The 22,154-nt window shown below is 33.9% G+C and overlaps 5 protein-coding genes across 5 annotated transcripts in view; 2 read left to right on the top strand and 3 right to left on the bottom strand.

Moving 5' to 3' along the window:
* The window catches only part of LOC108736138 (cytoskeleton-associated protein 4), a 21,759-nt gene extending 19,600 nt beyond the window's left edge, over positions 1 to 2,159 (bottom strand). The window contains exons 1-2 of the mRNA XM_025980807.1: positions 2,052 to 2,159; positions 1,245 to 1,334 (exon numbers count right to left, since the gene is read on the bottom strand). Of these exons, the coding sequence (XP_025836592.1) occupies positions 1,245 to 1,327 (83 nt within the window). The 5' untranslated portion in view covers positions 1,328 to 1,334; positions 2,052 to 2,159. The remainder of the gene's footprint in view (positions 1 to 1,244; positions 1,335 to 2,051) is intronic.
* Positions 2,160 to 2,271: 112 nt separating this feature from the next.
* On the top strand, positions 2,272 to 7,633 carry LOC108736159 (DNA-directed RNA polymerase, mitochondrial). The gene is made up of 15 exons (XM_018468482.1): positions 2,272 to 2,630; positions 2,701 to 2,793; positions 2,855 to 3,197; positions 3,347 to 4,115; positions 4,172 to 4,513; positions 4,588 to 4,853; positions 4,955 to 5,312; positions 5,373 to 5,561; positions 5,620 to 5,834; positions 5,894 to 6,242; positions 6,307 to 6,478; positions 6,576 to 6,789; positions 6,975 to 7,146; positions 7,275 to 7,366; positions 7,432 to 7,633. Exons 1-15 carry the CDS (start codon positions 2,510 to 2,512, stop codon positions 7,553 to 7,555), a joined length of 3,819 nt encoding a protein of 1,272 aa, XP_018323984.1. The 5' UTR covers positions 2,272 to 2,509; the 3' UTR covers positions 7,556 to 7,633.
* Positions 7,634 to 8,346: 713 nt separating this feature from the next.
* On the top strand, positions 8,347 to 11,753 carry LOC108736125 (centrosomal protein of 162 kDa). Its single transcript, XM_018468426.1, has 5 exons — positions 8,347 to 8,478; positions 8,535 to 9,466; positions 9,545 to 10,762; positions 10,824 to 11,087; positions 11,403 to 11,753. The coding sequence occupies exons 2-5, from the start codon at positions 8,567 to 8,569 to the stop codon at positions 11,583 to 11,585; spliced, it is 2,565 nt and encodes an 854-aa protein (XP_018323928.1). The 5' UTR covers positions 8,347 to 8,478; positions 8,535 to 8,566; the 3' UTR covers positions 11,586 to 11,753.
* A 4,881-nt stretch (positions 11,754 to 16,634) lies between these two features.
* On the bottom strand, positions 16,635 to 17,826 carry LOC112906494 (chymotrypsin-2-like). Its single transcript, XM_025980708.1, has 4 exons — positions 17,713 to 17,826; positions 17,320 to 17,656; positions 17,042 to 17,253; positions 16,635 to 16,978 (listed from the first exon to the last, which is right to left on the bottom strand). Exons 1-4 carry the CDS (start codon positions 17,759 to 17,761, stop codon positions 16,737 to 16,739), a joined length of 840 nt encoding a protein of 279 aa, XP_025836493.1. The 5' UTR covers positions 17,762 to 17,826; the 3' UTR covers positions 16,635 to 16,736.
* A 249-nt stretch (positions 17,827 to 18,075) lies between these two features.
* LOC112906495 lies at positions 18,076 to 19,724 on the bottom strand. Its single transcript, XM_025980709.1, has 2 exons — positions 19,199 to 19,724; positions 18,076 to 18,308 (listed from the first exon to the last, which is right to left on the bottom strand). The coding sequence occupies exons 1-2, from the start codon at positions 19,563 to 19,565 to the stop codon at positions 18,091 to 18,093; spliced, it is 585 nt and encodes a 194-aa protein (XP_025836494.1). The 5' UTR covers positions 19,566 to 19,724; the 3' UTR covers positions 18,076 to 18,090.
* Positions 19,725 to 22,154: the final 2,430 nt, after the last annotated feature.

The raw sequence follows: 22,154 nt of genomic DNA, 5'->3' as shown, positions 1-22,154 counted from the left end.
GGCCGGGAGGCCGGTTTGTATTGTCTAATGACAAAAAAACTGTGAATGTTGTATATAAAGACATTCTGTAGTATATTTAGTATGTTCAGGGGGTATCTTTTGAAGATTTCCCCTTTTCGATAATAATCTAAACAAAACAAAAATATATTTAGTATCAGCATTGCACCCGTGCGAAGTTGGGGTGGGTCACTAGTAAATAATAAAGTAATGTGTAAGTCCAATCAATGCAAGTCAAAGGCTTGAGGGGGTGTTACGTTTTGTTCAAAAGAGTTTGGGAGTAAGTTTAGGGCATTTTTTAGAGAAGCAAGTTTTCAAAAAATGTGATTGAAAAAATATATTTCTTACGTTCACCAATTTTTGTGTTTTCACTCGTGCTACATAAAGAAATGACAAAGAAACGTATAATTTCCACGTTCGGTGAACGTTTTGCCTTGCCTGTATGTCGTGTATATTACGTGTGTGTTATGGAATATGAATTGAATGAAGGAGCATTTAAAATAGGACCTCTACAAAACGTTTCAGGACATCGAACTATTAGCAACACAGAGATTTATATTTAGAAATTAAAATAGGGATCATGTTTATTCACGGTGTTCATATTTATACTCATCTTAAAGTCGTTGAATCGTTCTTAATTAAACAGTTTCTTTTTGCAAAACAAAAATTCGAAAATACATGTTAATTTTTGAATTTAAATGCATGAACAAAAGATATACAAAAACAAAGTATAAACAAAAGATTCACAATACTATTAAAATCGAGCAGTTTCTTCTTTGTTTTTTTAAAGTATCTTTTGATGTTAAGGACACTCTGTATATATATGACATAAAAATTGGGAATAACTTTGAGGGAGATTGTTATTTACAGATACTGATGAACATTGAGCTTCATAGTAAATTTAAACGCCATTAATAAATAATAAAAATACTCCAAATGGTGATAAACGATAAGGAAAAATGATTTATTGCCAATTATAAGTTATTATTATTCATTACAACATTAAANCCAAAATAAGAAATCATTATTATTATTTCTCAATTTGAAAGATAGCAAAAAAGTTTTGAATCGAAGATTATTTTTGTTATTGTGATTTTGTCTGAAAGTTTTTAAAAATAATAAATAAATTACGAGTACCCTTACATCTTATTTTTTATTTACTATAACTGATGGATAGAAACTAATAAAACATTAATATTCAAAATTACGATCGAACCAAAAACATAAAAAAAAAGATTTTTACTCACGTTATGGAAGATGATGCAGTTTTTGTAAAAACAGTTAAAAACAACACTATCGATGATGCACAAATCAATATTTTCTTGCCCATTGTTTTCCTGCAAGAGGAATAATTAAAATCTAGACGTGAAATATAATACTTAAGTAATTTTCGTTAACAATAAACAAACACTAAAACAATTTGCTCATAAATGTTGTAATAGAGTTCTTAGTAATTGATATACTAATACGTTTAACACTATATGTAATTGAAAAGATAAAACCGATATATATTGAACTTTTGAACTGTTTTATACATGTAGACATGTTCCATTAATAATTTTAACAGTAACAGTTACTGCTGTTATATTGACACTCTTAATTATTTTCAGTTTCATGTCCATAGTAAAAATTAACAAAAAGTTCGTTTCTTCTTTGTTAATTAAAACATATACTAATTGTAAAAGGAAAGACCTTCGTGAGTATATAGGCCCTTAATTGTAGTTAATGACTTGACATAAATTCTTAAGTGGAGATAATTAATCATTTAAGGGTGAGAAGTTCAGAAGGAGGAACATACAACTTTGATCTTTAAAAATGCATCTTAAGATGATAAAAAGTAAAGCCATAAAACATGTATATTGTACGTCTATTAAATTAAAATAACATAATAAAACTTGCAATTATCAATGGTAGAATTTACAATTAAAAATGTTCATTATTCGTAAATATACAAAATAGTTTTCTTTATTTATATTTATTTTAGGTAGAACAAAAATATTGAAATTTAATCGTAAGTTTTGATAACAGGATCTTATTTATTTTGGTTTACATACTTTTTTTTAATAGTTGTATGATTTCTTCACTACATCAAAACACAAAACTACTGAAGAGTCACTACAAAAACTAGACAGACTTCTTCTGGCTTAGGGTTAATAAAAGACTAACGAGGCTAATGAGAGATGAGCACAAAATTGAAAATTAAAAAATGCCGCCTTTTAAAAAATTTCATTTCGGCGCCATCTGTTTCAAAAGAGCTGAACTGTTACTGTAGTACCAAGAAAGCAGTGTAGAATTCTCTACGTTCCTTTCGGTGATCATAGATCAATTATGTATCTCTTATCTATGGGTGCTGTCAGTTTATCTAATTTTTCTTGGTTTGGTTATGTTTGAAATGTGTGTCGTTAAAGTTATCGTTGTGGATATTTATAAAGAGAAATGCTAAGTGTCACGTTAATTTAACAATAATAGAAACGTTAACATTAACGTTGAATGCTTTTGCTAGCCGAAGAAAATGCAAAGACTTTTGAATATCCAAAATACACAATTAAAAAGTTTCAGGAAGCTGACACCGTGCGGTAGTGCTAGTGTTTCTAGAGCAAATTCGACAATAAATTTGAATTTTACTGCAAAAGGTAAGAATTTTGCATGTTGTATGTTGATATTTTGCTAATATTTTCGTATTGCATCATTACAACGTTGCAGCTTGTCTTTCTACATGCCCGAATCCAAATGTTTTGCAAAAGAAGAAGAAGTTTAGAAGGAAGAGTGACAAAAAGTTTATGGAGCTTTTAGTTGGTACAAAACTTTGTTAGTTTGCTTTACAAGATGTATTTTACTAAAAGTATTATCTTTACAGTGACAGATAACTCAACCAAAGAAGAGAAAGCCCCTGTAAGGCGACTGGGCCCCAAACAATTGAAAGCTTTAGTGGAAAGTGACTTCAATTTAAGTGTCTTGTTCAAATTAAACCCATTAAGGCATATAGAAGAACATACATATAATAATTTAAATATAATAGATAGCATACCAGAAACTCAAAAAAATGATTTACTAAATCATGAAAATAGTGTACCGTCTGAAGAAGAAAATGCCGTTGTCCAATTAGTCAATGAACAAGTAGATAATCCATTAATAACAAGTGCTGAAAAAATTTTAACAGCAGATTTTCCCTCAAATGAATTTGTAGATGATTTAAGTGGGTATGTGGTAATTAAAAGTCATATTAATTGTTATCTTTATATATTTAGAAAAAAATAAATAACAGGCAAATAGCCCTGTACATATTAGTATAAAATACATGTATGGAAGTTTACAAAAGTACAAATTAATCATTAATTGTTTATTTTAGATTAAACAGTTTTCGTTCTTTTGGAAAATTTCAACCAGAAGTATTAGAAGAAGAGCCATTAGAACTTGATGAAGTAAAAGAAACGGAACAAGAAAAGGTTCCCACTCCTTTCAAACATAAAACAATAAGTGAGGAAATATCATCCCAAATACTGTCTGCTTATGTGGAAATATGTTCCAACATGAAGGATCCCCAGAGGGGCTTAAATGCTTTAATTTTTCATAGATCACAGTCTCAAAACAACCCAAATAATTTTCCACCTCTTAGAACTGCTAGTGTATATAATGCACTAATAAAAAGCTTTGCCCTTAAAGGAAGTCTTAAGAAAATTGAGGAAATTTTAAAGTATGCTGCAGAAGATGGTGTAAATTTAAATGTCCAAAGTTTTGCCAACATTTTCGATTGTCTTGGCAGGATTAATATTAAGGGTTCTTATTTGAAACAGATTAGAATTTTTGTAAAGGAAATGAAAAAGAGCAATATTACTTTCAATGACATTATCAACACCGCAATATTTACAAAGGAACAAAAGCAACATGTTCTTGATGTGATCCAGGCATATGAACAAAGTTACGTGCCTTATTACCATAAACCGAGAGTCACTTATGTAAATCATTTAGTGAAAAATCTTAACATAGCAGAGGAGGAAATGGAACTACATCGTAAAGTCGTGACTCAGGGTAAAAACAAGGAAAGCTTTCTAAGTGAAGAAAAGATGAATAAATTAATATTTGAACAGTTAGAATTGGAAAAAATAGGGTATCTTGAGGTATTAATGTTGTTTATAGTTTTTATTTAAAAATTATGGTCGTCATTGTGTCTCAGGTACGAAGTATCGAATCAAAGGGGCCATCAGGGGAGAGTGTACACCAATTTCGAAAAGTATTGAAACAGCACTTCAAAATGTGGGAAGAATCTGCATTGGATGGATTTAACAGGGAACTTGCTGCGTTAACTGCGAGAAGGAGCGTTTTAAACATGGAGCCTTATCTTCGTGCTATTCCTACTAAAGAATATATTAAAATAGTGTTAGAAGAAGCAAAAAAATTGGCTCAAGGATCTGAAACATACAGTCCCACAGTGAATCAATTGTATAGGGAAATGGGAAACAGGGTTTATTCCAAATATAAAGTGCTTTCTAAAGAAAAGGCTGGCGTTTTGGATAAGGTAATTAATTAAGAATTTGATTTTTGTAAAATAAAAAAATTGTATTGTATTGATGTAATTTTATTAATTTTCAGGTCTTGAACATTCACACAGAGTACTGTAAGCAGTATGTCAACGAGCACCAGAAACTTGGTAGTCTTCCAGATCATGAGAAGAAAATTAATTCACGACAGAGGTGGCAGTTAATCGAGTATTCTCTTAAAAGTGAAGGAGCTTCTTCCGTTGTTGATCACAACGAGTGGGTCCCCACTGTACTCACGTTTATAGGGAAATTTCTTTATCACATTGTCATGTATGATATAAAGATTGACGTTAATTCTATGAAGAACGTTAAACACAAGTAAGTGATTAATATTTTTTAGAGTTCCACATTAAAAAATTAAAGGAAACTTAAATTACATTACATATGACTGAAAATAAATAAAATAATTCTTTATGTAGGAACTTGTTGCCCGCTTTCTACACGATATTTCGCAATCAAGGTAGAATAATAAAAGAAGAGGTAAAACCTCACCCGATATTGTCACGTTTGTATCGCGCTTCGGAGGCGGAAACGCTGACATTTCCTGCATCCGAAGTTCCAATGAAATGCCCTCCTGTGCCATGGATATCGGTCAAAACGGGCGGTTACATGATAGCATCTTGTGAGATGGTCCGTTTACCTACTCAGGCGGTCACCCAAAAACAGAGACTCGAAGAAACTGATCCTCAGAATTTATATCCGGTTTTGGACTCTTTAAACCAGCTCGCCGCTGTCCCGTGGAAGGTTAACGAAAGAATTCTGGATCTTATCTTAGAGGTCTGTTATTTTTTTTTTTTGAAAAATGTAAGGTATTGTAGGTACTTCTGTCTTTTGTAGGTATTTAATAGTGGAGGATCGACTAAATTGGACGTGCCTCAGCCCCCAACTGCTCTGACATTAACATATAATGATTCCAAGGACCAAAAGTACCAGAATTTAAGACAAAAACTTCAGTTTAGAAGAAAACAAGCCGAAATGTACTCCCTTTGGTGTGACTGCCTATACCGGTTATCTTTGGCTAATCATGTAATTTAATTTACTCATAACTTTTATTTCAATTTAAATGACATCATTTAATTTCTAGTATCGAAAAGACATCTTCTGGTTGCCGCACAATATGGACTTTAGGGGAAGAGTGTATCCAATTCCGCCTCATCTCAATCATTTGGGATCAGATTTGGCTCGATCGATGTTGATATTTGCAGAGGCAAGGCCTCTAGGGCCTCACGGTCTCGATTGGTTAAAATTACACCTTGTAAATTTAACTGGTCTCAAAAAGAAATCCTGCTTAGAAGACCGGTAAGTTAAACGACTTATATTAGTTATACAGACACAAATAAAGCGTATTTTTTTTTCAGCTTAATATTTGCTAATGAAATGATGGACAAGATTCTCGACTCTGCTGACAAACCTCTGACGGGCGAAATGTGGTGGGCGGAGTCTGAGGAGCCGTGGCAAACGCTGGCTTGTTGCATGGAATTGGCGGCTGCCCACAGGTCTCCAAATCCCGAAGAATACCTAAGTCACTTTCCCATTCATCAGGATGGGAGTTGTAACGGATTACAGCATTATGCTGCACTTGGTAGAGACAGTGCTGGGGCAAAGAGCGTTAATTTGACCGCTTCTGATATACCACAAGACGTCTACAGTGCTGTTGTGGCACTGGTTGAAGAACAAAGGGTTAAAGACGTAGAACTTGGAATACCAGTAAGTCTTTATTAAATTCAATTGAATCGTTCGTTTTAGTTATTATCTAATTTTATTCCTTTAGATTGCCAAGGTTCTTGAAGGATTTGTTCATCGCAAAGTTATCAAACAAACTGTAATGACAACTGTTTATGGTGTTACCAGATTTGGGGCAAGATTACAGATAGCTAGACAGCTTAAAGATCTGGAGGATTTTCCAAAAGAACACGTTTGGCATGCTTCGCAATATCTTACGAGTAGGTGGATTTTTGGGGAAAAATAATCATAAATGAAAGATATTTTTAGACGTACGTATTGTTTTTATGTAATTTAAATAAATTCATCTTATTTCAGCCAGAACGTTTGATTCACTTCGTTGTATGTTTACATCGACTAGAGAAATTCAGGATTGGTTTACAGAATGTGCGAAACTAATTGCATCAGTTAGTGGAAAAAATGTGGAATGGATTACCCCCTTAGGATTGCCTGTGGTACAGCCATACAACAAATATAGAAAATTACCTGCAATATCTTCAGTTTATGACAATTACCATATGGATAAATATGAGTGAGTTAACATGAAAATTTTATTTTTACTTCAGTCATCATCTATTTCTCAACTACCCTCAGGGTCTGAAACTTCTAGGTGTTATGCTTGTACTAAACTAAAGATAAGTTATAACGTAAAGATCTGGTGTTTATGAAATTCTGAAGACCTCATGATATGAAGCGAACTGTTCTTTTATTTTCTAGGAAACCTAATGTAATGAAACAGAAGAACGCGTTCCCTCCGAATTTTATTCATTCGCTGGACTCCAGTCATATGATGTTGACGTCTTTGTTTTGCGAACGTGCCGGCATCACGTTCGTGTCGGTCCACGACTGTTACTGGACACATCCGTCCACTGTCAGTATAATGAACAAGGTAAACTTTTTTATTTATTAATATACTATTCATCTATTAGTATTAATTATTTTTTTACATCCGTGTTAATTCGAGTACAAAATATAAAGTGTTACTACTGTTATTAATTTATTAGGATTACTTTTTAGATTTGTAGAGAACAGTTCGTCGCTTTACATTCTGAGCCAATTTTAGAAAATTTGTCGCTATTCTTGTTCGATAAATACAGTTACACAAAAATGTAAGTACTGCAATTGTAAATATCTTATTATAAGGAAATTTTTAATTTTCATTTTTTGTATCTAGAGACGAAAAAGATGCGGGTACTGCTCTAACTAGAAAGAAATTTAATAAAGTGCTAAGAACATTGCCAAAAACGTCAAACTTCGATATAAGAGAAGTTTTAAATTCTGTGTACTTCTTTAGCTAGTAAAAATAATATAGAGAAGTGTTTTTAACTGTGATTTTTTGTAATAGTATAATTTAAGAAATAAAACGGAAATATATACATTCTTGATTTGTAGAGAACATTAAAAGTTCTTGGTCAGTAATTTATCGAAACTGCTTGGCGTGGATTGTGATTTTGAACTTAGTCCTTCTCGTTCGTACGTCATAAGCAGTTTCAATAAATTTATGTTCCTAATCACGTGTATAAACTGCGTCGTAGATTTAGTGTGATAGGTGGATTCCTTTGTAAGCCTCTTCAAAATTTTTTTGAATACTACAGTTGCAGCAAACTTTAGTAGATGGCAATATAGTGTTATACCTTGATATTTTTGGTAATATTTTGGTCCCCTATTATTAAATATTCAAATCGCACTTCAATAAAAAAATTATCGTTAAAGCAAACAACTTGTTAAATGCCCTTTACATAAATTATAAATCTTACATAAAATAAGGTAATTGTGGACATTATCCAGAAAATAATAATTCGTTTTTATAAATTCAATAGTATTATAAATGGTGAGTAATAAATTCCATTACCTATTATGTAATTCCAATTAGGGGACCCCAATTTCATGCTTTTATTTAAATTTGGGTAATATATAGCAATATACCGCCATCTACTGATAATGTTGTCAATTAGGGTAATTTATAGACTGCTATTTTATCATGGAAATTGGAAATGACATTACCAACAATTACGAAGTTGCAATGTTTACTTCTAGGGGGCAGCATAATATAAACAAAATTAATTGTTTATTGTTATATTGTGTTAACCAATAAGAGAATAGGATTATCGTTTGTTATTAAGTTAACCTCGCATTAATTTAGTAAACTATTTTAAAATGTAATTTATTAACGTTTTAAAGTGTTTTTATTCCCTATTATCAAATTTTTTATCGAACAAAGGTTAGTTTTTGTATATAATTTTATTTTAGTTTTACAAATATGCAATAAATTTGTAGAATTTGAGACAGGTTAAAAGAATTTGGAAGTTATGACTGAAAAATTGCTTTGGTGGATGAAAACAAAGCCTGTTACTGAAGCTGCTGTCGAAAAAGGGCAAGATGGTGGAGCTCCACTAACTCCACAACAAGTTTCTGAAATTTCAAATACATTAGTAGAGTTTCTTGAAAAAGAACAGAAGTTTGTTAATGAAGATGATTCTGAAACAGATATAGGTAGCATTATAGAAGAGATAAATAGAATAGCCGCCCAAAGTCCCTTAGGACCTTTTGAGAAAGAAATAGGTGACCGTAGTATAGAAGACATTATAAAGGAAGCAGAAAAAATATATTTAGACAGTTCAAAGAGCTTTGAACAGTTAAATTCTCGTTCAAATAATTTGAAGCTCACTGCTCTGTCTGTAACCCCTACAGCCACTCCTAAAGGTATTAGCCCTTTACCTTTGGATGATTCACAAAATAAGGAAGAAATTGTAGACAGCCAAGATGATACATACAGTGAGGATTTTTCTCATGAAAATACTGAAACTGTTTCTAGTCCATCTGTTGAAAATTGTAACATAAAATTGAGCAGTTCTGAAAGTAGCAATTCCAGCCAAGAAGTTAAGGAAGCAAGGCCCAATGAGAAAACTGAAGGAACAGCTAAGGCAGAAGAACAAAAATTAGAAAATACTTCAGAAATGAATTTGAATGAAATGGCAAATCCTAATAAAATGGATAGTGATAACAACACAAGTGGAAAATTATTAACCAAGGATATTGATGCTGAAAATATACAGAAGAAAGAAGAAAATGAGTATTTCAATCTAGGACCTCAACACTTTTTGTCTGAAATTAGAAGAATCGAGAATGAGATAAATAAAAAAGAAGAAATTATAGACTTTCTGCATAGTGAAAATAAGAAACTAAAGGAAGAAATTGAATCTGTTAGAGTAAGTTTAACATACTACTAAAGAACCATAATTAACTTGTAGGTATTTGTATTCTTAATCACTCTTTGTATTTATCAGGTTTGTTTGAGGGAAACAACTTTAGCTCTTGAAAAGACAAAATCATTGCTTAACAGTCAAAATACTTCTAATTCATCTGAAGCTAATATTGAGAAGATTTTAGAAGAATTGAAGGATGCCAAAGAAATTAACACTGCCCTACAACTACAACTAGAAAATGCAACTAAAACCCATAACAGTTTAAAATTAAATTACGATGATGTAATCTCAGCGAATAAACTTCTTGAAAAACGAGCCTCTGAAGCCGAAGAACTTCTTTTCAAATACAAGACTGAGCTGCTAAACTTACAAAAACATCGCGACCGTTTGATCGAGAGCGAAACGAATTTAAATCAGTTACTTGAAGTAGAAAGAATCCAAAATAAAACGTTAAAAACTCAAAACGAAAAAGATGCCAAATGTATTCAAGACCTTAACAGGCAAATTAAAGAAATGGAGAGAATCATAGCTAGAAAACATCCTGATAGTGTGTCAGCATTGATAGTGGCCGCCAAAAACGATCATACAGAGTCAAATTTAACAGCAAGAAAAGTACTAGAAGATCGCATCATTTCTCTAGAGAGCGAAGTCTCCAAAAGAGATTATCAATCGTCGATGCTGTTTCTCGAGATTCAAGAAAAGTTCAACCAAATGAAAGCTAAATATGAAAGCCACATCGAAGACTTGGAACTTCACGTTTCTGATCTCAAAAATCAACTCAAACGAAAGGCTGACTGTTTTGATATGTACACACAAACTTTTTTAGACGAACAAAAAATCCCTGAAAAAGAAACAAAAAACATAGGAGTCCAGACAGATTATAATAAGACTGCTTCGATGCAGATAGTCCAGAAAACGGGGACTACCAAACGCACTAACGATAGGCATAATGAACCCAAAGAAGAAACACATCTTCTGGCCACCATTCGTGGATTACAAACGGATGTCCTAAATAAAGAGAGGGCAATAATTAAATTAAACAAAGAAATTGAGGAGCTTAAGAAAACAAACAGAAGGTTGCAAAAAGAGAGGGAAGGCAGTTTGAAAAACTTGGCAGAGAGGCGTGAATTTAGAAGTTATCCAGAGAAATTGGCCGTCCAAGTTAGATCTAATTCGTCAACAACCGATTTGTTAGAGGAAGAGCTTAGAAACGTCAAAAATGAAAGGGACAAGATGAGACAGCAGTTATACAAGATAGAAGAAGACTACCAGAGCTTAAAGGAGAAAAGGCTTCAAGATGTAAACTTAACTATTCATAAAAGAAGAGTTAATATTGTAATTTTTATTTTTCATTTTGTAGCTGACAACTTTGCAAGAGGCCCATGAACGCGAAATATCAACCTACCTAGCCAATATTTCTCCACTACAAGAGCAACTTGAGGTTCAACAAGTAACAATTAATTCGTTACAAAATCAGTTGAAATCTACTAAGGAGGAACTTGCTGTTATGTCGGTCGAAAGGGATCACCTTTACCTTCGTTTAAGCAGTAATAGTACTGATCCCTTTACAGTTGGTTATCATCATGGTGATGGTGATAAAGCAGAACTGACGCTACCAAATAAGGTAATAATCAGAATAAACTTTTACTTTTGATGTTAACGTATTCTGTACACATGTGGAACTATGGGGTAAGAAGAAGTTAGGGAGAGGTAAGTGCCTGCAGATCGTGTTTGACGAGAAAGAGAAAAAAGACTCAGCTGTCAACAGTTTGGCGATCGATCTGGTAACCTTGGTCAGGAACAGTCTTGCTAATCAGTTTATTATTTTGTTCATTATTGATGCTAGATGTTACACATAATTAGCGATTACTGTGAGACACGTATCTTTTACTTTCTATTTTATTGTGTATAAATTTAATTGTTGTAATAATAATTTTAGATTTCTTTCTTGGAAAAAACTCACATTGAAAGAGAGCAGAGATTGCGAGCCATAATACTAGGATTGGCACAGAAAAATGTAATGAACATAAACTGCGAGCAGTGTGCAGCCCGACAGAAGCAGTTAATTATGTATAAAAACGAATTAGATCAGTTGATGATTACGTTGAGAGCTTTAAATTAATACTATTACATTATTTTACTATTATTACAGGTAATCAAATATATAGCCAGTCATCATTCCGCCAAATAAATTCGTCCTAAATAGAAATTGTGATATTTTAAATTAATTTTTTCAAATTTTTTAGATCTAGATTTATCGGTTGTATTTTGATATAACAATAAGTAGTTTTATTTATTGACTTATAAATACTAATAAGATGCTTTTACCGAAATGGATTGTTTTTTTTTATTGGGGGCCCTCGAAGAAGTAATTTATTCCAAATATTTTTAATGTTATACTTTATTAAAGTAACGTAATATCAGTCATTGAAGTAAAGAAACTAATAATAAGAAAATAAAATTAATTAAGCAGCACTTGCAGCAGATGCGATGACTTCGACAGCCATTAGGGCTTCCTTGGCGGTAGGAATGATGTAAGATGACGGCAGAATGAATCCGAAACGTCCTGTATCACGCAATTCAATAGTGTACGTGTATTTTATGTTTTTCACCCCTTTCGCCCAATCGTCTGAGCCTCCACTTGCTGGATAGAGAGTCGATGCAGCTGGACCAAACCTGTAGTGTGACCCCGTTGCAGAGTTCATCACCTATAATAACATATAACAATAGAACTAATAACGATGAATAAACTATGCAAGAAAATGAAGATNGTAAGATTTACTTTCCACAACTGGCTTCCAGCATAAGAAACTTTTTTGGTAGCTGGCGTCAAAACCTCGTATTCTTTTTCTTCGGGCCTTTTTGAATAATCTGCCTTTTTATCGTCACAATCATCTTCGGGATTTCTAACTTCTTCCACTCTTGCTTTGTATTCGCGATCTGGATCGGTTTCTTTAAGTTGATTAATGAAGGTATTTTTGTTCGCGACTGTGTCCGATATTGAAGCAGGTTTATTTGGATAACAATCGACTTGAAATAAAAGTAATACAAATGAAACAAAGGCGAAATGTGTAGCTCGTAGTGACCGCATGACGATGATGTAGAATATCTAAAGAGGTGTTGGGTCTTGATGTCGTTTTTATATGCCGATGGCGTCGGTAGATACCGTGTCACTAACAGGATGATCCCGTTTCCATTAAACCCAATAGTTTTCGTTACAGACTTGACTGAACTTCAAGCATGGTGTATAATAAATAAATAAATAATTACTCCGGCTACTGCTTTCATTTGAATAAATAATTGAGTGAATCACGTCGTAGTGAATTTACAATAACAACAACACCAAAACGATTCCTATTTGTTTATTTTCTTTTTATCTTTCATAGCAATTCTAGTACAACTGCACATTCATTTTAATTGTAAACTTATTACAAATTCGTTTTTGAAGCAAAAGTAGAATGTTTCGCCTTTAATATAAAGCAAATTTTTTTCTCAAACTGTTTTACAACGATATGCAAATATAATTAAAAAAATTAGCATGTATTGGAACCGAACTGTCTTTCGTCAAGTGCCTTGGTCAGAGGACAACGAACGAATTATCGCAATAATTTTACGAACTATTTTTACATGATGGATTTGAAGTTGATTTGAAATTTTTTGCATTTTTAATTTCTACATGTGTAAAACAAAGCTAAGACTAGCTCAATCGACAATTTGTTCTGGGATGTTAATAATATAATGCGAGTCAATTTTGCTTGCTTCACACAACATTTATTTAATATTCAATCATAACTTACAATAATTATTCATTACACCAATATAATATCTCATTTGTTAGCCAAGAATTCATCAAATATTGTGTTGTACCATTTCAACCAGTTTTTGCTTTTACGAGGTTTTGAAAAATGGTGAAACCGGTGAATCTAGAACAAAATTAGTATCTATATTAAACCATTAAAATACAATACAAATATAGGTTTAAATAAACTGTAGAAATGACTAAGAGTTTTGAAATAAATTTAATAAGTCTACACCCTACGGTATCTGACCAATTCCCGACATTACGTTGTAATAAAACAATTACTAACTCAGTACGACTCTGTACTTTTTCAATGGAATAATGAAAAAGAATGGTCCAGTCTTTACACTATAAAGAATAAAAATTAGATCAACAAAAAGTTGAAAATCCAGACGAAGTCGATGACGGTCATTTTCAAAAAGCTTCGGCGTTTTATGGAATGTCTAATTTTGCATTTTGTTGTATGCATATGATGGCATTAAGATAACATGTATACGAAATTGCAAGTAATGTTTATTTATTGATAAGTTGTACGCATTGTTTTTAAATAATTCACTAGGTAACGAAATAATTCTGTGAAAAATATTGACTTAAATAATCCTTTACGCTCTTAATAGAAAAACAAGCGAGGAATTTGTAGATATTCTATCATCAAAATAGATATCTATACGTATGTCTATACAGTCGAAAGAAAATAACAAAGTAAAGTGGTTTAATGCAAGGTAGTGAAATCAAACATGTTGATGAACTGTTTCAAAACAATACCTGAAACAGACAGAGCCAATCCTTAACTTCTCTGAATTCAAGTATTTAAAAGCAAATAAAACCAACCCAAAAAACTATTGCTTTCCTTTTTTCTAGATTGTTGGTAGCTGTTAAAGATTACTTGGATGCTCCGAATATCTCTTTATTTTCTTGGTTAATTAAAGTTTCATGTACTTAAATATGTCCCAATCCCAGTAGATTTTCAAAATTCCCTATCCATAACTGACATCATAAAACAATTAGAAATTGAACAATTGCAGGCCTTTAAATAATAGTAGTTTTTTTATTTAGTGTTTAGTTTTGTGTACATATTTATTGACATGGTTAAGAATAAACGATTTTCAAAGAGACGGTATACATAGATCTCCATTCTATAAATTAGCATTAATCCAATCGAAATGGGAAGAAACTTTGGTGAAAACGCATGGGGCAATGGTGATTCCACATGGTGCTACACCCCACGAGGATACCGTCTTTGACCACCAGAGTCACCACTGCAAACCGTCAACCTTTGCCTTCCATTGGTACAAATCATCGTGTCGTTCAAACGATCTTTAGTTCACACAACAGCGAAAGATAAATACTTTTGTTGAAGGTGCAATGTTTACAATTAGAAATTTTACATACACTCATTGTGCAGAATTTTTAGGTCGACGCATTGCATAGTGCTTGGGAGAGTGGAAACTGAACTTGACTTTTTCCCCATCCCAAATGACGACGTCTCCACACGTTTCGGCACCTTGACTAGGAAGTTGAATGGGTTGGAAGAAGAGGTCAAGATAAAAAGTCTGACTACTGTTATTAGGGAAACGTCCCATGGGGCTGCATTTTTATTGTTGAAGAGCGAAGAAAATGAAATTATAAAAGGTGTATTAATCAATGAAGATGGTAGTCAATTAATTAATTAATTAATTACCCAGGTCAGTTCTTGTGAACTGCCAGCACGTCGACTTTGAGTAGATGAGGTATTTTTGACTCGATTCGGAATTCCTGCGTCGACATTGTAGGTACCGTAGTCTTCTATTCCATGGGCAGTTGTGAGGACCACCCATGTACTAATGAGACTACCACCACACATGTGGGAAACGCCACCGTAAAGAAACCTGGTAGGGGAATTGGTCTCTGACAGCATTTAGACCGCGTATTATTTTGGTATCGTCGAATGGCAAAATTTCTATATGTTTTATGCAAGTCGGATGATCACTACATTTATCTTTCGTATATTTGGGGCCCTTTTTCAGATATTAAAACATATTAATACAGAACGAACAAATAAATGAATAGATAATTCAATCTCAAATTAATGATGAAAAACGGTTGGTACTGTCCCTCCCTTACCGGGAATTGAACCTGGGCCCCTGTATAGTGGATAAAATTAATACATTAATACAATTCTAATAAAACATACCAAGGGCTAAAGAGCACACAAGGCTTAATAGAACAACGGGGAACTTCATTCTAAAACTGCCCACTTCACTAAACCAAACCAACATACAACCCGAAGATTTCGGATCTTATTTATATGAATAACGTATCTAAGTTTACGCAATGGCATGCCCACTTATATAGATATATTTGATTAGCATCTAATGCAAATATAACACAAATATATTTGCGCGTGTACCTCCCTCGCCCTCCTTGGACAACTAATGTACATATTATATTTGTATTGGATGCTAATCAAGTACAAGCAGTCTTGTAACATTTTGAATTATTGGAGAGAAATAAGATCACTGATATTTTGTATAAATACTTTCAAAGATGCAAGCAGAGCGATGTGATGTTATCGGTTTTTCTCTTGAATATTTCTTTTACAATTGCGTTCAGAACTGTTGGGCAAGGGGGGGGGGCTATGTACTATAGTTTTCCAATTAAGGGGTCTGAAGATGAAGGTTAAGGATTTACCTGTAAGGACATTGGAAAAATCTTCTTGACTTTAGCACAATCACTACTTGAATTGTATTGGACTAACTAATACTCGTTTCAATACACAATTACTTCATCAATTGATTGCACAATGAATTCACACTGAGCATTTTGGCGAAAGCGTTCCAAATGTGGTGTTACAGGCGAATGATGAGGATGAGGATACCGGATATAGTTAGAAATGAAGAGGTATTAAAAAGAATAGGAGAACGGAGGACTCTATGGAAGTCAATAAGAAATAGACGAGATAGGTTAGTAGGACAATTTTTAGTCAGAGACATATTAGAGGCACCAGAGAGTTAGAAGGAGTAGAGGTAGACCTAGATTTGATTACTGTTCGCAAATAGTTAAGGATGTGGGATGTTCTAGTTTTAGGAAAAATGCGAAGATTAGCTCAGGATAGGAAAGAGTGGAGGTGCGTATCCAACCAGTCTTAGGACTGACGACCTTATGATGATGATCACATGAGCATCATGATTTCGAATTGACCGTTATCATCAGCACGCCGTAACACGATATCGACCAATCTAAAAGCTATTGGGGGTTGATATAGTAGAAGTGGAGCCGGAATTAAAAAATGAAATTGAATATGAGAGAAAATTTTTGTATTGGTAATATTCAACACTTCGGATTTAATTTCTGTGATCAACTTGCAACTACTTCAAATAATAGATGGTCAAAATTGTTTACTTATGGTGATTTTATTTAATGCTTCGATTTGCTAGCACATTTAATTACATTCTCAGAAGTAAATGCCTTTCAAAGGTGTGGATCATATTGATTTTACAATCTCTCGTTGATCCAGTCGGAATAGGAAGAAACCTTTGTGAAGACCGATGGAGCAATAGTGTTACCACATGGTGTGATACCCCAGGAGACAACACCCACTTGGACGCCGTCTTGGACCAATGGGCCACCAGAATCACCACTGCATGTTCCTTCATATCGTCGTCCACTGGTACAAATCATCGAACTGTCCAAAGGATCGGAATATCCCAATACACTGATTAAATCAATAGCGCATTCTACGGAGAAAGATAATAATAATAAGCGAAAGGGTATCATTTAAAATTAGGTATTTCACGTACGGTTGTTTGGAAGAATTTCTAAGTTGACGTATTGTAGAGTCCTTGGGAGAGTGGAAACTGAACTTGAAGTCCTTCCCCATCCAGAAATAACGACGGATCCAGATACATTATCACCTTGGTTGGGAAGTCCAACAGGTTGGACGGAAGAAGTCAAGGTGAAGGGTGTGGTAACTCTCATTAGGGCAATGTCCCACGGTCCTGGATCGCTACCGCTGCAGATCAAAGGAAGTGATTTTGTAAATAGCAAAAGCCGATAAAGATCCTATTGAAGTAATTACCCAGGCCAATTTTCATGAGAGATAATACTTCTGACACTTCGGCTTTGAGTAGATGAGGTGCTTTCGACTCGATTCAAAAGTCCAGCAACGACAGTGTAGGTACCGTAGTCTTCGATACAATGGGCAGCCGTGAGTACCATCGATGGACTAATGATACTAGCACCGCACATGTGGGAGGGCGTCGAAAGGAAGCCCCATCGTAGGGAAACCTGGTAGGGGAATTGGTCTCTGACGGCATTTTGACCGCGTATTATCCTGGTATCGTCGGACGGCAAAATTTCTATATCTTTTACGTAAGCCGGACGGGGTGAATTTACCTTTTGTACCTTTGGTGCCCCTATTCAGAAATTAGAATAAATAAATAAATAAATAAATGATTGCAATAAAACTTACCATGGGCTAAGGCGCACACAAGGCCTAAAAGAACAACGAGGAACTTCATTCTTGAATTGCCAGTTTACTCAATTAAACCACTGTACAGCCTGATGCTTTCGGCTGTTATTTATAGGAAGGAAACTTATCTTCAAGTGCTGGACAAAGCACACTTATCTGCAGGTGCAAGGTACACATTAGCATTTTATTAATTGCATAGATTGCAAAGCGTCTTAATTTTTTCTTCTAGCTAATCACAAATGTCGTTTCAGCAAAGTGTTGTTCGTATCNAGTTTTATTAATTGATTATAATATTTATTATAAAAAGGAAGGCGTTTGTCTGAAAATTTACGACGATTTGCGTATTTTTTTCTTGTCAATACTTATTAAAGGGTTCGATTATAAGTTTGCAACTTTTTTGATACCTTTTCTCTCTGAAAGCTCCTGTATTTCCGCTGGGGGTGGCGGATTCTCAGCCTCGATGGCCTCCTGAAGATTTTCAATTATAATATCGTAGGGGATGTTTCTGTTTTTAAATATGTTTGTAACTCGTTCAACAGACGCTGGTTTGACCAAAGTGTCGATAATTGTAACGTTTCCTCCCCAAACGGACACATCTATAAAGGGAACGTTCGTTCATTAAAAAAGGGTGCGAAACGATCGGCAGCACGGCCCACGCGTTCGTGACGTTCAAAATCTACATTGAAAAAGTCGGTTTTACAATATAAAAGCCTGTCGAGTTTTGTTTCTACATTTCAGTTGAAAATAATATTCAGTTTCAGCTACACGAAAGTAAAATGTGTAAAGATCTAAATTAGTTGAATAAGATTACAAAAATATGTTTACGAAATGTTTAATCAATTTGATCAAAAATAAAGAGTTTGTGTGTGCGATCCCACAGTATAGTTTTAAACCGTTTAAGTTTTTTTAACGAAGATTACAAAAATATTAGTTGTAGTTTTATTAGAAAGTCCGAATATGGCACAATTGAACTGGGAGATTCGAGTAAAACATATTGTCTTCTAATTTGTTAATAAACAATAACAAAAACTAGTGAGTAAGCCAGTGCTATTTATTCTTTAAATTCGTCAGCTTAATTTTAATTTGTTTTTTTATCGCTGCTGCACGACTTTTTCACACCGTTTTGTTATTTACGACACAATTTCGTTGAAACATCAACACGATTTCATATTTACTGCAGTAATTATTATATTTATCCTGCCCTAGCGCCATATACACTGCTGCGACATCTATTGTCGAGTTTTCTGTAGTAGTAAGGCGCTCGGGGTACTGCCGAAATAGCCGATGTGGGCTTCTACCGATTTTATTAATGAATTATTTTAATTGAAACCATGTTTAATACCAAAAAAAAAGAAAAAGATTATCAATATAATGCTACCAAATTATACGGATTAACGGCGTGATTTTTTTTAAAAAAGGGATACATACTTTTGAATACTTACTATAATGTTACATTTAACCCTAAATAAAATAATGAATTGCTTACCTCCTCGGTCTCTAAGCCTCAAAATGATCGCCTTATTTCTACTGTCTGTAAGATTTACTTTCCACAACTGGCTTCCAGCATAAGAAACTTTTTTGGTAGCTGGCGTCAAAACCTCGTATTCTTTTTCTTCGGGCCTTTTTGAATAATCTGCCTTTTTATCGTCACAATCATCTTCGGGATTTCTAACTTCTTCCACTCTTGCTTTGTATTCGCGATCTGGATCGGTTTCTTTAAGTTGATTAATGAAGGTATTTTTGTTCGCGACTGTGTCCGATATTGAAGCAGGTTTATTTGGATAACAATCGACTTGAAATAAAAGTAATACAAATGAAACAAAGGCGAAATGTGTAGCTCGTAGTGACCGCATGACGATGATGTAGAATATCTAAAGAGGTGTTGGGTCTTGATGTCGTTTTTATATGCCGATGGCGTCGGTAGATACCGTGTCACTAACAGGATGATCCCGTTTCCATTAAACCCAATAGTTTTCGTTACAGACTTGACTGAACTTCAAGCATGGTGTATAATAAATAAATAAATAATTACTCCGGCTACTGCTTTCATTTGAATAAATAATTGAGTGAATCACGTCGTAGTGAATTTACAATAACAACAACACCAAAACGATTCCTATTTGTTTATTTTCTTTTTATCTTTCATAGCAATTCTAGTACAACTGCACATTCATTTTAATTGTAAACTTATTACAAGGAATAGAAAACAGTTTAGTTCAATCAGCGACTTCTTTCGACTATACTCATTTAACGAATGATATTTTGCTTTATTAATTATATCTATAAAAAGCGGAATACTTACCCAAAGTTTCGGTTCAAATCCACCCCCGCGCAGTTGCCTCTTCCACCCCTATTTTTCCTCCACAATCTGTCTATGCTATGTGAATATTCGTAACCGTCAGGATTAGCCACCGGTAAGAAGTACCAGTCCAAGTTGGAAAGCTTTGGTGACAATTCATCGAAATGTTCAACAAGATTTTCAATGATATAAGTTACAGTCGCAGGAGAGATCCATTCTCGAGCATGTATGCCCCCGTCTATCCAAATGGCCTTATTATTTTGATTTCCATTCGATATTTTCAACACTTTTAGCGGTCGGTTTTCAGTAGAAGTACCAATTGTTTTAACGCTGCATAGTTTGGGGTACGTCTTAGCTAAATAATCGACATAGCCGTAAATATCATTTAATCGATGGTACGACCTCCATGTTAGCCTGTGACCTACGTACAACAGGAAGAGACAGGTGTAATTATAATTTCGTTTTTTTTATTTTTCTTCATTCCAAGGTTTATTAAAGTGTATCATACAGTTAACATTTCATGTGTAGTTTATAAATAAACGGTGAAATTTTATGTATGTACAATTGATATTTAAGTCATTGAAGTAAAGAAACTTTTAATAAGAAAATAAAATTAATTAAGCAGCACTTGCAGCAGATGCGATGACTTCGACAGCCATTAGGGCTTCCTTGGCGGTAGGAATGATGTAAGATGACGGCAGAATGAATCCGAAACGTCCTGTATCACGCAATTCAATAGTGTACGTGTATTTTATGTTTTTCACCCCTTTCGCCCAATCGTCTGAGCCTCCACTTGCTGGATAGAGAGTCGATGCAGCTGGACCAAACCTGTAGTGTGACCCCGTTGCAGAGTTCATCACCTATAATAACATATAACAATAGAACTAATAACGATGAATAAACTATGCAAGAAAATGAAGATTTTTGAAGGCTTTTTGTGATGTACTTACAGCTGCTGCTCTACTTGCAACTGCTTGTAAGTCAGCATGATCTGGGGGAACAAAATTGTCGTAGCCCCAGGGGTACAGAATGTACTGTCCGTAAGAGTGGAATGAGATGTAAGCCTTCCAATTGGCACGAGTTGAATCGATGAAATTCTTGATAGCTGCAGTCTCCGGTTCTGAGAAGGGCCCCTGGCCACCATAAATCTCTGTGCAAGGGTTTTTACTCACACCTTTACCTCCCCATTTATATCTGTTTACAATGTTAATTTTAAAACAAATTTTAAGTTTGCATTTTTAATACTTATCACATTTTCATATTTTTATTTCTTAAATTACTTTATTTTACTGCTCTGTAATATTTTACATGAATTTATGCTTTTTTCATGTTTAAATTAAGTATCAACATGATAATTTATATTTTTAATAAAATTTAGTGTATTATTTCACTGCTCTATTTAGTTTCACAAATTTTTGGGCTTTTCTGAATGTTTTTATTAATTAAACTATTTGTATTGCGCGAAATCGTAAAAACTTTTGAATTAAACGTTTGCCTCTTCGTTCAACTGCTTGTCTACTCTGATTCTCTCTCTCTTGCTGGCCTTCCGTTTGCGTAATCAATGAAAAGTAGGTCAAGTTTAGTTGTACTTAAAAACTAGGTTACTACGCGAATAAGGACATTCTGACATGTAGGTNCCGGTGAATCTAGAACAAAATTAGTATCTATATTAAACCATTAAAATACAATACAAATATAGGTTTAAATAAACTGTAGAAATGACTAAGAGTTTTGAAATAAATTTGAAGCGATTGGAAACATAGTATAGGGGGGAAGAACTATCTCCATACTTCCGGGAGGAAGTGCTTCACATTCTTTTCAATCCCTGTATACAAATTTTTACCATACTTTTGTCCCGAAAGTACGATTTTTCCTGATTTCAGGTACCAGAAAAATTGCAACATAACTTCGTAGGTAATGTACTATTAATTAAGAAAGTATTTTAACGTCTTCCGCTGGGAAATTGCTACCGAAGCTGAAGACGATGTCGGTAATCCCCCGGAAAATCTCAAAATCCTTTCCTAATAAGGAGTTAATGTGATTTCTTACCTAGGGGAAAAGGTTGCACCTTTGTCCTTGAAATCGGGAAGTAAATGATAAAAAAAGGCATAAAAATTTGCTTACCCGGTGCCCTTTTTGCAAT

Source organism: Agrilus planipennis, unplaced genomic scaffold (assembly GCF_000699045.2).
Source record: "Agrilus planipennis isolate EAB-ADULT unplaced genomic scaffold, Apla_2.0 scaffold8, whole genome shotgun sequence".
NCBI lineage: Eukaryota > Metazoa > Arthropoda > Insecta > Coleoptera > Buprestidae > Agrilus > Agrilus planipennis.
This window is presented reverse-complemented; position numbering and strand designations above follow the sequence as displayed.

Bases quoted from the DNA above. Each gene is read 5' to 3' on its own strand.
- LOC108736125 (XM_018468426.1), top strand. From the start codon at position 8,567: ATGACTGAAAAATTGCTTTGGTGGATGAAAACAAAGCCTGTTACTGAA. The intron at 9,467-9,544 runs GTAAGTTTAACA...TGTATTTATCAG, and splicing joins AAGAAATTGAATCTGTTAGA to GTTTGTTTGAGGGAAACAAC. The intron at 10,763-10,823 runs GTAAACTTAACT...TTCATTTTGTAG, and splicing joins AGGAGAAAAGGCTTCAAGAT to CTGACAACTTTGCAAGAGGC.
- LOC108736159 (XM_018468482.1), top strand. From the start codon at position 2,510: ATGCAAAGACTTTTGAATATCCAAAATACACAATTAAAAAGTTTCAGG. The intron at 2,794-2,854 runs GTACAAAACTTT...TTATCTTTACAG, and splicing joins GTTTATGGAGCTTTTAGTTG to TGACAGATAACTCAACCAAA. The intron at 4,116-4,171 runs GTATTAATGTTG...ATTGTGTCTCAG, and splicing joins AAAAAATAGGGTATCTTGAG to GTACGAAGTATCGAATCAAA.
- LOC112906495 (XM_025980709.1), bottom strand. From the start codon at position 19,565: ATGCGGTCACTACGAGCTACACATTTCGCCTTTGTTTCATTTGTATTA. The intron at 18,309-19,198 runs GTAAGCAATTCA...TTCCCTTTATAG, and splicing joins GAGGCTTAGAGACCGAGGAG to ATGTGTCCGTTTGGGGAGGA.
- LOC112906494 (XM_025980708.1), bottom strand. From the start codon at position 17,761: ATGAAGTTCCTCGTTGTTCTTTTAGGCCTTGTGTGCGCCTTAGCCCAT. The intron at 17,254-17,319 runs GTAATTACTTCA...TTTGATCTGCAG, and splicing joins TCTCATGAAAATTGGCCTGG to CGGTAGCGATCCAGGACCGT. The intron at 16,979-17,041 runs GTACGTGAAATA...CTTTCTCCGTAG, and splicing joins AGAAATTCTTCCAAACAACC to AATGCGCTATTGATTTAATC.